At 37.4% G+C, this 16,522-nt stretch overlaps 1 protein-coding gene across 7 annotated transcripts in view; it reads right to left on the reverse strand.

Moving 5' to 3' along the window:
- Nucleotides 1-4,787: 4,787 nt before the first annotated feature.
- CUL2 (cullin 2) overlaps nucleotides 4,788-16,522 on the reverse strand; it is a 120,992-nt gene continuing 109,257 nt past the window's right edge. For all 7 annotated transcript variants that reach the window (XM_059911691.1, XM_059911696.1, XM_059911687.1 and 4 more), the window contains 5 exons: nucleotides 14,959-15,025; nucleotides 10,895-11,097; nucleotides 8,510-8,611; nucleotides 6,114-6,230; nucleotides 4,788-5,346 (listed from right to left, as the gene is read on the reverse strand). In XM_059911691.1, coding sequence (XP_059767674.1) covers nucleotides 5,215-5,346; nucleotides 6,114-6,230; nucleotides 8,510-8,611; nucleotides 10,895-11,097; nucleotides 14,959-15,025 — 621 coding nt within the window. In that variant the 3' untranslated portion in view covers nucleotides 4,788-5,214. The remainder of the gene's footprint in view (nucleotides 5,347-6,113; nucleotides 6,231-8,509; nucleotides 8,612-10,894; nucleotides 11,098-14,958; nucleotides 15,026-16,522) is intronic.

Consider the following 16,522-nt stretch of genomic DNA (forward strand, 5'->3'; position numbering starts at 1 on the left):
CCAGGTGGCTGGAGAGCCACATCTTCCTTGGCTGCCAACATCGAGAGATGGTTATTTTTAAACGTACTGTCTAAACAAGGTGTCTCAGAAATTTCCTCCATGCACGGCACTGATGTGAATTTAGTCGCCTCAGCAGTGTATGACTAAAATGCTAAAACAGCTTTTTTTTTTTCTATTCAGCATTCAGCTTTTCCTTTGTCAGAGAACTTCCGTTGCATCAGCGACCTCCTTGAGCCACATGTTAGGTACAGTTTATGTTCAACCAGCTTATTCCTGCTCAAAGTAGATCTTTGCTTCTCTGTGTCTATCCTTTCTTCCCCAGAAGACAAACTAATGAAACCCACCCACTCTGAGAAGGTCAGGCTCTCAGCATAGGATCAAGTGCTGTGCTGGGGCAGTACCACCCTGTAATGATACCTAAACAGGGCGGTTATAGAAGTCACAGAACATTTCCATCGTTTTCCTGCAACACCAAAGTTCTTCCAAGGAAAATACTGATCTGGCCAGAGAACAAAATTAGCAACCCACTCACCTTACCCCTCTCCCCAGGGCTGTGAACCTCAACACAGGCTGCAATTCTTCAATTATTGTAATTATAAATAGTAAACAATGGAGAAAAAGAAAACAATAAACGAAAACTGAAAAAACCCTGCCTTTCTTATTCAAGTTCTTTTCCACAAGTTGGTTCTCAAAGGTTTCTTCCTTTTGCTGAAAAACAGTACCGTTAAAGTTGTCGGGAGAACGCAAAACACGGGTATATTCCTCCCTCCAGGTAAGTGCCTAACACTAACAAAGATTGTGAACATAAGAAATAATCATATGGCACTTTGACTTACGGCTCAATGTTGCTACTTCTACAAACGTGTCCTCGCCTCCAAGCAGGGTGACAAAGACCACCGTCTGAAGTTCTAGGAAGACAAACCCTAGAACGTGTATAAACAACTAGATATTCTCATCCCTGTTCATCCTTGTTTTCATGATTTAAGACGTATGTACTATATTCGTGTGGTAGTAAATGTCTGTTACTCTCTAGCTGCATTTATCCTGGACGTTAATTCAAGGGCTAAAGAGTCAGGGGAGTGAGAATGCATTAAGAAGCCTCTAGGATTGGATTCTGAGGTTCAGGATCAGAGCATCTACAAGGTGGAGCACCAGGCCCATATGAACAACCGCCAGCTCCACTGGGTTACCTCACAGGCACGACAGGCACGTCACGTGCGAGGTGTCTGCAACCAAGCTCATCCCGCTCCTTCTCCACCCTGACCCCGTCCAGGTCCCCCATCTCACTGGATGGCATCGCCGTGACAGCCAAGAGTCTGGGGTCATCTCACTCACCCCTCTCCTCGCTCACCCAATTCACTGGGAAGTGGTGTCAGCTTTATCCACTGCCCCCTCTAGAGGGCGCCACTGCTCCTCTCCAGGCCTCCTGCGTTCACACGACTTCTGCCCTCTCCAGAGTCCATTCTGCAAACGAAAGCAGCGTAGCCATTTCCCACTGAACTTTGCAAATACTCTGAAATAGTTCATGAACACCAAAAATAGAAATATATACATTGCACACCATAATTAAAGGAATATTCATGCACCCACCACCTAAGAAAACATGACCATCATCTTTTTTCTTTTCACGCAAATGGAGTTCACCCATGTAAACACCAGCCGCTCAGGCACACAGGTATTCTGGATCCGCTCGGGATCCATGCTGTTGCCCCTGCACTCTCCTGCCTTTTTCTGCCTTTCAACTTCTCTTACAAGACCTCCTCCGAGAGCCAGGAGTTCCCTTCGCGAGCACTTACACTTGGAATGGCATGTTCACGTCCGACTGTCACAAGTCTAAACGCTCCACGTGGGCACAGACCGTATCTTGGCTGCTGATGGTCGCAGCAATGGTACCCACACAAAAGCCGGCCCCAGGGCATGGCTGGTAGGTGACAAAGGAAGGGGGACTGCCTGAACACTGGATGAAAGCTGGGGAGGAAAACCTTTTATTTCCCAGGGGGCACAGTCACAGCAGGTGAAAATCATTCCTGCCCATCAGTGAAGTCCACCTTTAACGAACTCCAACCAATGGGGCTTACGTCTCACCTAGGATTGCCTGATTTAATTGCTTCAGCCTAAAGTATGCTCCATGAACATACCAATCCTCAACCAGTGAGCCTTTCCGTATTAATTTCCACTCATTTAGCTACAGCGCATTTACAACTGCCCTTAGGACTAGTATTTTAAAAGCTCACATCTTTACTCTGACCTTGCTCAACCAAGAATCTGTCCTAGGGACCAAAAATTAAGAGCTCAATAAATTACCCATTGCTACCATAGAGCTCAAAAACTTCTAATTGAAAACAGGCTTGCATTTAATATATGCACTTGAAATAAATGTTCTATACTTGTGCATGTGAATGTAAAATATTACATTCACAAATACTCTCTGCCATGAATCAGTTTTGAGCCAAGTCACTTAACCATGTATATTTACAGCTTAAATAAGTACCTTAAGAAACTAAAATAGAAAGTGTTTATTAAATCACAAATTAACTAGACACAAACTTTTATTCTGAAAAGTCAGGAAAAACTATTCTTCATGTATAACATGAAGTTATTTCTATCTAATTCACAGGCTACTCTATATAAATAGACTGTATTTATTAGGTCCACAGTCTTGCCTGGGTTTTAAATTCAGGTTCTGCAGTTTCTGGCAATGATTCCTGGAAAACACTCTACATTTAGTTTCCTCACCTGTGAAAAGAGAGGAACGCTGCCTATTTAACAGGATTGTCTGAAGATCGAACAAATAAGATGTGGAAGCACCAGCCATAGTCTGCCTTCAATAAAGATTTAAAAACAATTAACAGGAATGTTATAGCATTGTAGCATACACAGGTTATAAAATCCTATCAAGATCGTAAGTTATAAAGTAAAACACAAACCCCAGAGTGTCTATTCTTCTGTTTATATTAAAGCAATTGTCGTAAAGTATTGGAGCAAACCCTAAAATAAACCTGCACCTCCAGCAGCAAAGTATCTGGTTTCAAAGGGAAAGAGCAAAGTGTTGGCAAGAGCTGCACATTGTTTGGTTGTAAAATACATCCCTGGCTCACATGTTAACCACCTCAGTGTTCAGGATTTCTTTTTTAGCTTCTGAAAGTTGTGGTCATATTCCTTTCGTTTTCTAAGGTACAGCGTTGAGAGCCGTTCCTCTCCTCCCTCGCCTTGCCCTTCTGTCGCTCCGACCCCTCCTGCCCACAGCACTGGGCACCATGCACAGAGCTGTGTGCCAAGGTCTGGTGCCATGACGTCCACTGCCTGACGCCACCCGACAGCCTCAGCTCTTCCCCAAGCTCCTGCTCCTCCGCAGAAAGTGCGCTAAACCCATTCTACTCACCGCCCCGTCTCGGGAGGGGACTCGGTTAAGGGCATGACAAGCGTGTCTCCAATATGTTTCCTTTCAGGTGAAATGGGGAAAAGGGTGGGACAACAACTCCTGTCAGTCATTTCCGTCGACCTCAGCACAAGTATTTTGTCCATTTTTCAATATATTTTCTTGACAATTAGATATTAGGATAAGACTTAATTTAACATTTATAAATATTTAAGAAAAAAAGGAATCAATGTGGAAAACTTAATCAACAAGTTATCAAAACAAAGATTTGTTTTTTGACAGTGGATGTACAATATTATATGGTTTGCCGTTATTTTCTCTCTGGGGGAAAAAAGGGAAAATGAGAAATAGAGTATAGAAGTCATTAAAAGCTCAGTAGATTTTTTAAACACTTAAGAGACATGAGTTAGAAAAAGTGCAATCAAACTAACTGAAAAAGCCATTTTTGCAACAATAAGAGAAATATGAATATGGACCATATATTAAATGATATGAAGTTATTATTTATTTGTTAAGTGTAATAAAGTAACTGTGGTTGTGTTTTTTTTTTTAAAGGCCTTTTCTGTTAGAGATATAAACTGAAGTATTGTAAATGAAATGATTCATGTAGGATATGCTTTAAAATATCTCCGCTTAAAAAAATTGTATGTGTGTTGTGGTGGGGGAAGGGTAGATAGATAATAAATATGAAAATAGACCAGAGCATTCTAATGGTGCTGTTGATATATATAATAAACAAAATAATGGACTTTCATGTCTATGCAAGTGGCAGCTGGTGTAACGCATCACACAGATTAAAAAACAAAAAAAAAGAAAGGTATTTAGATATGCACTGCTAAGAACACCTGTGACGTCGGAGAGTTACTCTAGTGTGAACGTGGTAGGGCGTGGAAGGGTAACAGGCAGGCAGGAGTATGGGAGGAATACACCGGGGCCACAAGATCACCTACAACCCAGAGGAAGGGAGAAGGGAAAGTAGCAGAGGTGGGGCATTAGTCTACATTAGAAATGACATACTGTGGAAACAAAAGTAAGACAACCTTTGAATGACAGCTCTTTCTGAGCCAGATGTGAGGTCACACACATTCCCCTCACTTTTGGTTCTGAGCTGCAGCAGGACACCACCAGAAACTCTTGATGGAATTAAATCCTCACTATTCAAAACGCTCAAATCCAATGTAGTTCTAATCCATAAAAATAAAACATTCTTTATGCTGAATGCATCTTTATGCATTCAAAAACAACAATCTAGACGTTTTTCATGTAGGAGTATAAGTGAATTACACTGTTCAGATACAAATGCAACTAAAGCTGCATGAGCTGCTTTGAAAACTCACAGACATTTATATGTATTATTTTGTGATACTCCATCCACATAAAAAAGGCATTCTATTTCTTTATTTTTTTATTTGACAAGCAGCAATATCATGTTTGTCATTTTAATGTAGATACAATTATTAGGTTATCTGTCATATTACAATATTTAAGTTTTTTATCTTATGTCCTTTAAGATACATTAAAAAAAAAAAAAAACATCAACTGCAAACGTGAAGGGGAGAAAAAGCATGGTACCCAGCCAAATTTCCACATTTCAGCAATACTTCACTCATTCTTTTTTAATAAAGTTTTAAGAAATGTCATAATGACATGAGCTTGAAATATCTCTAGGCATTTTCTCTGACGCTCATGACGTGGCACTGGTGATGTTGTAAACAGCAGAGAAACAGGGGCTGCCAAATGGCCAAATTATGGAGGCACAGGCCTGCTTTCTCCCACAGGACACACCGGATGGCGATGGCAATGACCTTCTCACATCCACACTGGGGGAGCGCGCGTCACGCTACGTAGCTGTACTCATCTGCTGACGCCTGGCTGCGTTCGATGTACTGTTTGTCTATCAGAACTTCAATACACTTCTTAATCATGCTGATACTAGGGTTAAACCGAGCTCTTGACTGGCTAATCACCTGTGGGAGAGACATGGATGTTAAAGTGCTCTTGTCACCAGGAGGGCACTGGAGCAAATAACTTTTTATGCAAACGAAGGAAAAAGCCCAACCTTTATGTTGTGAAGGGATAAAAACTGTGAAGAACACGGATACAGCAAAATCTAATAATAGTCATATATAACTAAATTAAACCATAAACTAATTCATCTATCTAACTACTCATATACACCCCTCAAGCTTCCACTTAACCTCTACTAAACTTTCAGCTCTTAGCTGAAGTAACACCTGCTCAGGAAAGCTTTCAGCCACATCCCCAAGTCAAGACCTTTATACACATTCTCATGCTACTGTATACCTTTTCTTTGTTGCCTGTGAGTGTAATTTTATATTTACTCCCATATTATTTCAATAACGTGTTTCTTCCCTACTAGACTGAACTCCAAAACAGCAGGAGCCACCTCCTGAGCTGCTCTGCACCCCATGGTGACCAGCACAGGGCTCCACACATGGTAGATGCTCGTGTATTCATGGAATGAGTGAGTGTGTGATGTGGTCCACGTCCTTCAATAACTGGACACAAGACTGAATCGGTGAGGCTTAGACCTCTAAATTCAAACACGAATTTAATACTGAAATTTTAAGTGAGTACTGTTCTCATTAAGTAATGAAGCATTTTTTTATGTTATTTGGGAGTCGTATTATTTCTGTAACATCTTCACAAAGAAACATTCCTAATCCTAATACCCTCTGCCCCAAGAAGTCTTGAGGACTTTTCCCCCTTTTACCTCCTGAATAAGGGCATTATGCCGAAGTACTTTCCGTGCTTTCATGATACGAACTATAGCAGCTTGGAGGTACATTTTTCGATCTTCATCTACAGCACTTCTCGTCTGCTCCATTTCCTGTTTTACAAGGACAAAAAAAGCCAATGAGACATGAAGTCACTGCACTTGTTTTTAACTCACTTTATTTGTGAGCTTAAATAAATCTCCAATCAATACTGAGAATCAAATTATACGATTATGTGCCCAATATAACATAACCATTACCAAAAGAATATTTACAGTGAGTTATGTATAATTTCTTAACTTAAAGTTGGAAGGTTATTTTTTAAAAAATGAACACTATTGTACATTGTACTCAGTGTAAGTAGTCAATAAAGGAGAACTTAAGTGACACAGAGTAATAGTTTTCAAGACTGCTGTCCTATCAATGAGTAAAAACTTATACCACAAAGCTTGTAGACTTTAGTAACTGGCTCCAAGTGCACACTGGAGCAGGCTTCAAGGGCAAGAGCTGTGAAGGGCTCCATTTGACTCCAGCAGAGAAGCCAGCAAGGATGGGCCAGAAGGGCCTCTCTGCATGGAGCTCAAGGAAAGACAGTGGAGGAGAGGCACAAGCAGGCAATGCCACATCAGTAGGGATCTCATAACAGCTTTTAAAAGAGAAAATACAATCCATATTACAAATTATTATCATTAGCCTACAGGAAAATGAGATCTTGAACATTTTAGGGTTCAAATTTAACAGCAATTGATTAACATTTGTCTCCCATGGGGGAGTAAGTCCCTGGAGCGGCCTGGCATCTCTGATACCTTCACATCCTGCCCCGAGCCCAAGGTCAGGGTGGCACATAGGAGGCAATCAGGAAACTTCAGTGATAAGAATAGGCTTCCCCAGAACAACAACTGCTGCTGAGGTGAAACAAGCAACAGCAGATGTTCACTGTGCAAACTGGCTCACCGGGGTCGGACCCCACTCCAGACCAACAAGCTCACAATTTGAATTTTAACACCATCCCCACGTGGTTCATTTGCACAGGAAAGTTTGAGAAGCATTTTCCACAACTTTTCTTTGAAAAATGTGTTGTAAAACCTTCCATTATTTTACAAATGAAAAATATGAGATTATATTACTATTCAAGGTAGAAATTTTTGGAAAGAATACAAAACAAATCCATATATTTTAATACAGTTTAAGAGCAAATATGACTATGTTCATTGTGGCATTATTTACAATGGCAAAGATATGGAAGCAACCTAAGGCCCATCAATAGATGAATGGATAAAGAAGACGTGATATATATACACAATGGTATATTATTCAGCCATAAAAAAAAGAATGAAATCTTGCCATTTGCGACAACATAGATGGGCCTGGAGGGTATTATGCTAAGTGAAATAAGTCACACAAAGACATATACTGTATGATTTCACATATATGTGAAATCTAAAAAACAAAACAAATGAACGAACACAGCAAAACAGAAACAGAATTACAGATACAGAGAATAAACAGGTGGTTGCCAGAAGGAAGAGAGATGAGGGGAAGAGAAAAATAGGTGAGGGAGATTAAGAGGTATAATCTTCCAGTGGCAAAATAAATGAGTCATGGGTATGAAATGTACAGTGTGGGGTAATTTATGTAATATCTTTGTATGGTGACACATTGTAACTAGACCGGTCATGGCGATCATTTTGAAATGTACAGAAATATTGAATCACTATGTTGTGTAACAGGAACTAACACAGTGTCAATTATACTTCAAAAACAAACAAACTCACAGAAAAAGAGATCAGATTTGTGGTTACCAGAGGCAGGGGGTGGGGGTGGGGAGAGGGGAAATTGGATGAAGGGGGTCAGAAGGTACAAACTCCCAATTATAAGATAAATGATGATTAGAGATAGAATGTAAACATGATAAATACAATTAACGCTGCTCTGTGTTACCTATGAAAGCTGTTAAGAGAGGAAATCCTACAAGTTCTCATCACAAGGAAAAGTTTTTTTTCCTATTTATTTAATTTTGCATCTCTATGAGATGATGGTCGCTCACTAAACTTACTGTGATCATCATTTCATGATGTAGGTAAGTCAAATCATTATGCTGTACTGCTTAAACTTATACTGTGCTGTGTGGCAATTATTAAAACTGGGAGAAAAAAACAAAAATAAAAGAGCAAATATGACTAAACTATGACAGCTTTTTCCTAAGATACTCATTATACTACTGTTTTTAAAATCTAAAATACTGTTTATAAGGTTAGTCAATGCAAAAAATAAACCAGAGAAGATGTATCATAATTTTGATATGAAAAGTTTTGCACTGGTCTCAATGTTACCACTTGTAAAGTCCAATGCTTAAATATTTCCAAAAGAAATGACATTAGAAAGCACTTACCTGTGGTGTGTCTTTCTGCATTGATGTAGTAATTTTAAATTTTGTTCTTTTACTGCTAAAGTTCATATTTAATGAAAATGAAGATTCTGCATCAATGTCTTCCTACAATTAAAAATAATTCATTTACATTTATAAAAATAAAATCACTAAATAACAATTGCTGCAAATAATACGCCATGAAATTAAATAATGACCAAGGAAAAAAGACTCAACTCTCATAATCTTTTACATTATAAATATTATTTAAGAGAAAAATAATTGTCTTCTGTCAAATAATGAAGGAAAAAACAATTCTTTCCTAATTTTATGCTTGATAGAATTTTAATCAGCTTAGATTTAGAACAAAGCTATTTTCTGGCCCAACTGTTTAATACATTACCACCAGATAAATCTGACGAGAGTCAAGCTCATTGGCTTAAACAGAATTTTAACATTTTAATTTTTATGAAATAGCGAGGCTCATAATTTTTCCATCAAATTTTGAAAAACCAAACAACCAAATTTTTTTTTTTTTTGAATGCTGCAGTAACAAAATACCAATTAAAAATAACCTGACTAGAGAAGCCAGCTGGTTCCAATGGCACACAAGCATCACTTCCTCAGGACCCCGGTGTGATTCTGACATCACCCCTCAACGCCCGTTTTATTCACTCTGCCAGAAGCGAGTGGACTTTTCTCAAGTGGAAGTTGTTAAGCCAATTTTTAGCTCTTAAACTCTATTGGGCTTAAGAAACCCACTCATGTCATACGGTGGAATCTGTCCGCCAGCAGGACCACGAAGCACTTGGCAGATGGCACTTTCTCAATAATAACCAAAGAAACTCTATTAAAGAATGCCAGCTCCATAATTAAAATTTAATGTGCAAACAACCTATCAATATTTATTTTGTACATTTCTGGGCAGTAAAAATAACATGCTTTAGAAAGATACTTAACTTTTTAGGCACTTAAGCTTAAAAATTTAAACTTAAAATTTTAAACTTAAAACCTTTTACTTATAATTAATTGCCTTAATTAAAACCTTAATATTAAGAACTTAATATTTTAAGTTTCTGAAGTCAGAAAAATTAATCATTTCTCAAAATTAAGAAAAGCTTGATTTGAATTTTAGCATATATGCCATTTAGAGCTGTTCAATTATAGGCTACAAAAGTCATCATTAGCAAAATGAACTCATGAGAGAAATAAGTCGTAGGCCATGAACCAAAATTAAAACAAGCATCATTTACCAGACTTTTTTCTTATGGGCACAATAATCTGAAGCAGGAGATTTAACCCATATCTGTTGCTTTTTTAACCATTTAAATATCCAAGACATACTTTAAAAACAAAAACATGTTACTAGAAAAAAAAAGTTATAAAGAAAAAAAGGAATATACTATCAGCTTGCTAATTCTCATGACAGATATTAAAAACATATGGGGAAAAAAAAAACAACATATGGGGGTTGGACTTCCCTGGTGGTGCAGTGGTTAAGAATCCGCCTGCCAATGTAGGGGACACGCGTTCGAGCCCTGGTCCGGGAAGATCCCACATGCCGCAGAGCAACTAAGCCCGTGCGCCACAACTACTGAGCCTGTGCCCTAGAGCCCGTGAGCCACAACTACTGAGCCCGCGTGCCACGACTACTGAGCCTGCGTGCCACAACTATTGAAGCCCGCACACCTAGAGTCCATGCTCCGCAACAAAAGAAGCCACCGCAATGAGAAGCCCCCCGCACCTCAATGAAGAGTAGCCCCTGCTCACCACAACTACAGAAAGCCCACACGCAGCAATGAAGATCCAATGCAGCCAAAAATAAACACATTAATTAAAAATATATATATACACATATATATATACATATATATGTATATATATATGTGTATATATATATATATGTGTATATATATAGGGGTTAGTTGAGTCCTGAAATTCAGGGACATGAGAGTGACAGCACCTGAAATGGAGTTACACATACTAAATATGTGTATAAATAGACATCAACAGGCTGTCATTTCCTATCACAGAACCATGTAATTAAATATTAACTAAACATATGGGGGAAAAAACCCCAGCAAGATTTAGGACAGACTACAGTTTTAAAACCTCAATTAACCAGAATCCTTCTGCTGTCAACTCTTTAATAATTTTTCAGTAAACTGTCACAGTATAGGACAAATAAAATCAATCTATAAAGGGCACACGAGTACCAACTTAGACAGCCTTCTCTGTGACGCCTCAAGTTCTTGGCCGTAAGGAGCCTGAAGTAATGTAGCTGATTCGAGTGCTTCTCAAAGAACAAAGGGCATTAACAATTATAACCTTACTTTTAAAACTGCAAACATCCCATGAAAAAGCTTTAATATTTATAATGCTTAAATTCCTTGAACTATTACCCCATACCTTTTCTGAATCATGGTTAATCATTTTCACATCGAGTAATGATTTGATTGTTTTTGTCAGTTCCTTTTCGTTCATCTGAGTGCTGTCTTGAAGTTCTTTATAGCTGACGGTTTCACTGTTGTTAAAGGCAAGAAGAACCGCCATTTGGTATGTTGTGACCATAGCTACGTATGGTTTGCCCAAATAGTTCATTTTAACTTCACCTACAATTAAAACAAAATTGTGACAATAAACTCATCATTCAAAGAAGCATTCCAAAATTACCTCAGTAATAACTGTTTATTTCAGATATTTTCTACTGAAAGAGTGAACCAAGAACTCTTGGTTAAACTGTTGCAAAGCTATTCCTGCTAGCAATGTAATCATCTGTTTGCGGGGGGGGAGGGGGGGAGGGGATGGAGGGGGCAGCTCTTAGTTTTGAGTATGTAGTATAAATCATGGTTAAGCTATCATAACATTACCAGTAAGCTCAAACAATGTCTTTAAATAGTAATAGGAAGGCTAAGACTTGGGCAGAAAAAAAGTAAGAGGAGGTGGAGGTAGGAGGAGAAACAGACAGACAAAGGGAGAGCATGAAAGCCTGCTACCAGCAACGGCCTCCTATGTGTGTATCTGGTCTACCCCAGGGAAGGTTCAAGCATACAGGAGGACACCTGTACTAAAGTGTCTAAACCATAATTTCTGCCGAAATATAACAATGCTATTTTGTTTCATAAATAATGTTTTTCTCCCCAGTAATTTTGTAGGAACAAACACAAATGGGAGGAGAGACAAACAGGCAGATGCATTATTTTGTTGAAATAGTTGATGGAATAACAATGTTCTGGACCCTACACTACCCTGAGAGCTAGAAAGATACATCAGGCTTAGGCCAACTACAGTTCTACCCATCCCAGGGGGCGGCACACTGAAGAGCTTGTTAACAAACAGTGTGTCAAACAGTTATGCACTTGTAACACGTAAAAACAGTTAATGCAAGTCAAAAAACTGCTTCCTAAAGAATAAAGTTGTGGTTTAGTGATTGTATTTCTCTTTCTCTCTCTTACACAAGCACACACACACATCCTGCATTATTTGACTGTTAATGAATTATAAACTATATCAGCATGAGATTTGGTTTTAGGGCTCTATATTTTAACTCAAGGAAGCTGTATTTTACATGAACTTACCCCAGAGGCTGCATTCTCCCTGTTAGTGGTAATTAGCAACTCTGATCAAGATTGTGTGCTTCTTTTATTATTTAATAATATATATTTAATTCATTATGTAGTTAAAGACTTTAAAGGATATAAGTCAATTCTCCAGCTTACTATGACCACACAGATGCTTATTCTAACTTGCACTATGCCTCGACTTATTTTTTTAAAAACTGATATTCAGAAATATTTTTCAAACTTGTTTGGATAGGAACACCTAAAGAAAAAATTCCTAATCTCTGAATTTTCATGAAAGGAAGTTTAGTTAATTGGAATATCCAATTCATGTAGAGTTTAAGTAGACTACAGTCATTAGGACTGTCCTACTAACAATTAGTATAAAGAGCACTTTAAGAGCCTCATCTCAACATTAAAGTTTAGGAAACGTGGTGAGAGGCAAAAAAAAAAAAAAAAATCATGTAAACTGCATTACACCATTTGTGTAACGACTGCTTAATCATATCCCAGAAACAAGTATAAAATAATGCCTCAAGCACCTAGATGATTAAGCTAGGACCATCACCTAGCTGTCACAGATGTTGCAATGTACTACCACGGGTTTGGGAACAGAATGAGTCTTTTGCCACAAGAACCCAAAGAGCATTAGGAGACAATGCAAGTAAGGGGTCTAAGTATCATTTACTGATATCAAATCCACTCTGCAACCCTTAAAAACAGGAAAACTTGTTAGTTTTGTTTTATGACTTTTTCTTGCTATTTTTCAATAAATTATTGGTGTCAGGGTACATGGACCTCTTTCCACTTTTTTTCAGCACCATTCTCTTATTACTCAGCTCATGGCTGGAAAGACTGGGGAAAGGGTGGAGGAACATGTGGGGCAAGGAAGGAAATCCCAGATCTGGATGATTCACTTAATTACTGCTGTGTAAACAGAAAAGGAAAATGACAAAGAGGTCATTTAACCTTCAGAATAGGTTGACAGACTTTAAGAAACTCCAAACTAGAATAAAACATTCTAATACATACATTGAAAAATCAGACCACCATAATTGAAGTGGTAATTAACAATTACCAGAAATAAAGAGTAGGCAGAACTCTCACACTACTTTCATCCAAGTTACTCCTCTACTACCTATCAGCAACCGAGTCTCTAAGGGAAAGTTGTTCTTACAGAAGAATGCCAGCTACTAAATGCTGAGTGCATGACAGAGTATCACTGATCTGCAACCAGGAAGAAGATAACTGATTCAAGCAGTGATCACCAGTGGATGCTACAACCATCAGATACAGTTGTTCCTGGAAGACGGTATTCATTTGGGCCCTAAGTGTCACCCCTCAGATCACCTGCTAATTGAAAAGGGGAAACAGTCTCCTCACAACGGAAATATCACCTCAACCAAGTGGCCACTTTACTGTCTCTCACAGTGGGACAGTCTGACACCACGTGCCTTCTGATGTAACGCAACACGAGCACACAGGACCACCGAAGAAGCATTCTCACCAATAATATCTTAATCTGAATATATAACTAGTTGCCAAACACCAAAATAGTAAATCCCTCATTAAAACTACTTTAGGAGACAGACTAATTATTGCTGAGGTAATGCAAAGGAGTTTAAACTCCCCAAGATAGATATTTAGGGGAAGTAAAAGTAAACTTAATCCACATACATTAAAACACTGGTCCAGCAATGTTTTTTTCCTTAAAATCAATTATATTTACTAAATGAGAATATAAAAAATTCACAATAGATGTAAAATTAAAGGCCAACTACTAAGTGACCACTTACTAAGAATATCAATGAACATCTCTTTATTTCACAAACTACTGAAAAAATTAAAATGCCCAATTTGTTCAATAAAGATAAACTTGTAAAGATATGTATTACTATGTACTAATTATTATGTACTAATATGTATTACTAACAAAATGAGACATCATATTCCAAATATAAAGTAGTCAAATAAATGGTACTTACGAGAAACTACTTAGATGAAATTTCTCTTAGGTGAGTGAATTTCCTAAATAAAGGTATGGCAACTAATCAGATTTTCTTGTACCATTTCTAAGAGACATTAACATACATGGCCATCCTTTCCCTCTTATACAAAGAGAAAGTTGATTCAATGTACTTTTCAAAGCATAGCTTTAGCAAAAGTAGAGAAATTCTGAGTGTTTGCTTTGGCTAACATCTTCAGGCAGCTTAGAGAAACTGAATACAGGCTCCAATCACTCAAAGTATTAATCCTACTTTCCAATTAGTAGACCCCACTGTTCCAGGAAGAAGCTAAGGAAATGATTAGATTTTGATTAAACTTTTCTAAGACTGGAAAGTACTGGAAGTTAATTGGGACATTCTGGAAAAAGCGTTTACTACTGCCATTCACTACAGTACTACAAATAAAAATCATATGTTTAGGTCTCCTTGTGATGCTATAATAGTTAATGAAATTTTTGAGGATATCTGCCATATCTAGAGAGAAGAGGTTTTTAAGATATCTGTTTCATCAAGTCTGGGTTTCTAAATAAAATTCCTAATATCTATAAAAAGTGGTCTGTTACAGAAATGTAGGAAACTATTGTAAAATTCAGAAACTCTTTATAAGTAGCATAATTATAAAACACTATTAAAAATGCTGCACTTACTTTAACCATATAAAAACGTGCTCAACTTTACTCATAATAAAAGGAATGCAAATAAAAAAAAAAAAAAGTGCTTCACTTGAACTTCATTATTAGTTGCTTTAATGGTAACCAGAAAGGTAGATGAAGAAGAAAACGTTAAAAACTAAAATTAGGAAAAAAACAACAACTATAATTAGGGCCTATGAAATCGCTTTCCAAATTTTTAACATAATTATATCAGGTAAATTTCATTAAACTAGATATAACTGAATGCATTTTACCTGTACAAAGATAATGTAACCATGTAAGTTTCCTTCCACTGAAATGCTGGCTGTAAAATAATTCAAACTGTAAAAAAGAAAAAGGGAATCAAATTATTTTCAGCTACTACAACCTAACTTACTTGGCTATCACTACACTAAAATAGTAAAAAAATTCACGTTAGAGAAGACATTAGAGCCCATCTGGTATATTTACTCGTTTTACAGATGAGAAAACACATCTATGCAAGTTCCTGACAAAGATCATATAAGTATCAGGCCAGCTCTTTTCACTTAAAACCCTGTCTGTGGTTCTTTCCACCAAACCACAGCCCTGCAAATTTAACTTTTCGTATAAATTCAGAAATTATCATTTTGAATGATATCAATTTGGACTTTATAAATAAAATCCCTGACCAAAACCACTACCATATACATTTCAACATGAAAATATAAATCAAACCTTCATTTCTAGTCTCCTATTTGCCAACATATACCCTTGCTGAACGGACGGGTTGAATAATATCAGTGGTCACTCCAAAAGTGACATTCCACGATTTAACTTCCACATGCAGTCAAACACTAATACAAGCAAAGCTTCAGAGGCCTGTCTTTGTATCTTTTGTTGACATTATTGTGAAAAATTAAATTTAACATTCTATTAACGTAGCTTTAAAATTTTTTAAATTCCTCCCTCAGATTGAATGTAGGACATCAGTCCAAAAAATAGAGAGTTCATATCTTCTAAAGAGCTAGTACATAATCTACAGCGAGAAAATGATACTGGAATGTAAAAAAGGTAAAAACTCAACTTCCATATAAAACTGAAAAATAAATATATTCATCACATCACAATTCAGAATTGTAGACATACTTTTAGCATGACGAGCCATATGTAACATACCTAAAGCTTTTATCTGTACTTCAAACTTTACTTTCTGTACTTTCAAAATGAAGTTTAAATAAAGCAGTCAGCAACATTTGACCTGTAAGCTGCACTATGCCCACTCCTTACAACAAAAGTTCACAGCTGCCAGCCAGGAGAATTAGTGAATTCTTTTAGCAATTTATTCCAAGATAGTCCTGGGAAGCTGAAACTTGAGCATTTTTTCCCTCCAATGGTGCAGCATTCTCCTCTATGAGCAAATTCACCAGCCCCTTGGCAGGATAAGTAGGAAATGACTGGCACCTGGAATACTTATGATTTTCTGCCTGGTCCTAATCTAGACAAAGAAAAAATCAAAGTATGTCATAAAAGGATCCCAGAGGTATGCTCTGACTAATAATCTCCCTGGGTGTCAATAAAATTCAATTACTACTATACAATTTGTAATTATGAAACATTTATAAGGAATCTATGGACAAAAGCAAAATAAAACATTTTTGAAACTGAGAAAACCAAACTTTAAAATGCTCTTTATAAAATATGTAAGTGCAAAACTAGCTTTAGGATGTATATTCCAAGCTCTGAAAGCACATGCTTTACCTCTTTATAGCCCTAGCAACTAGTACTGTCATTAAAGTTTTATTGATGATGATATCAACATGCCAAAGAAAGCATTCCTTTATCCTTAAATTTAAAATC

Source organism: Balaenoptera ricei, chromosome 2 (genome assembly GCF_028023285.1).
Source record: "Balaenoptera ricei isolate mBalRic1 chromosome 2, mBalRic1.hap2, whole genome shotgun sequence".
Classification (NCBI taxonomy): domain Eukaryota; kingdom Metazoa; phylum Chordata; class Mammalia; order Artiodactyla; family Balaenopteridae; genus Balaenoptera; species Balaenoptera ricei.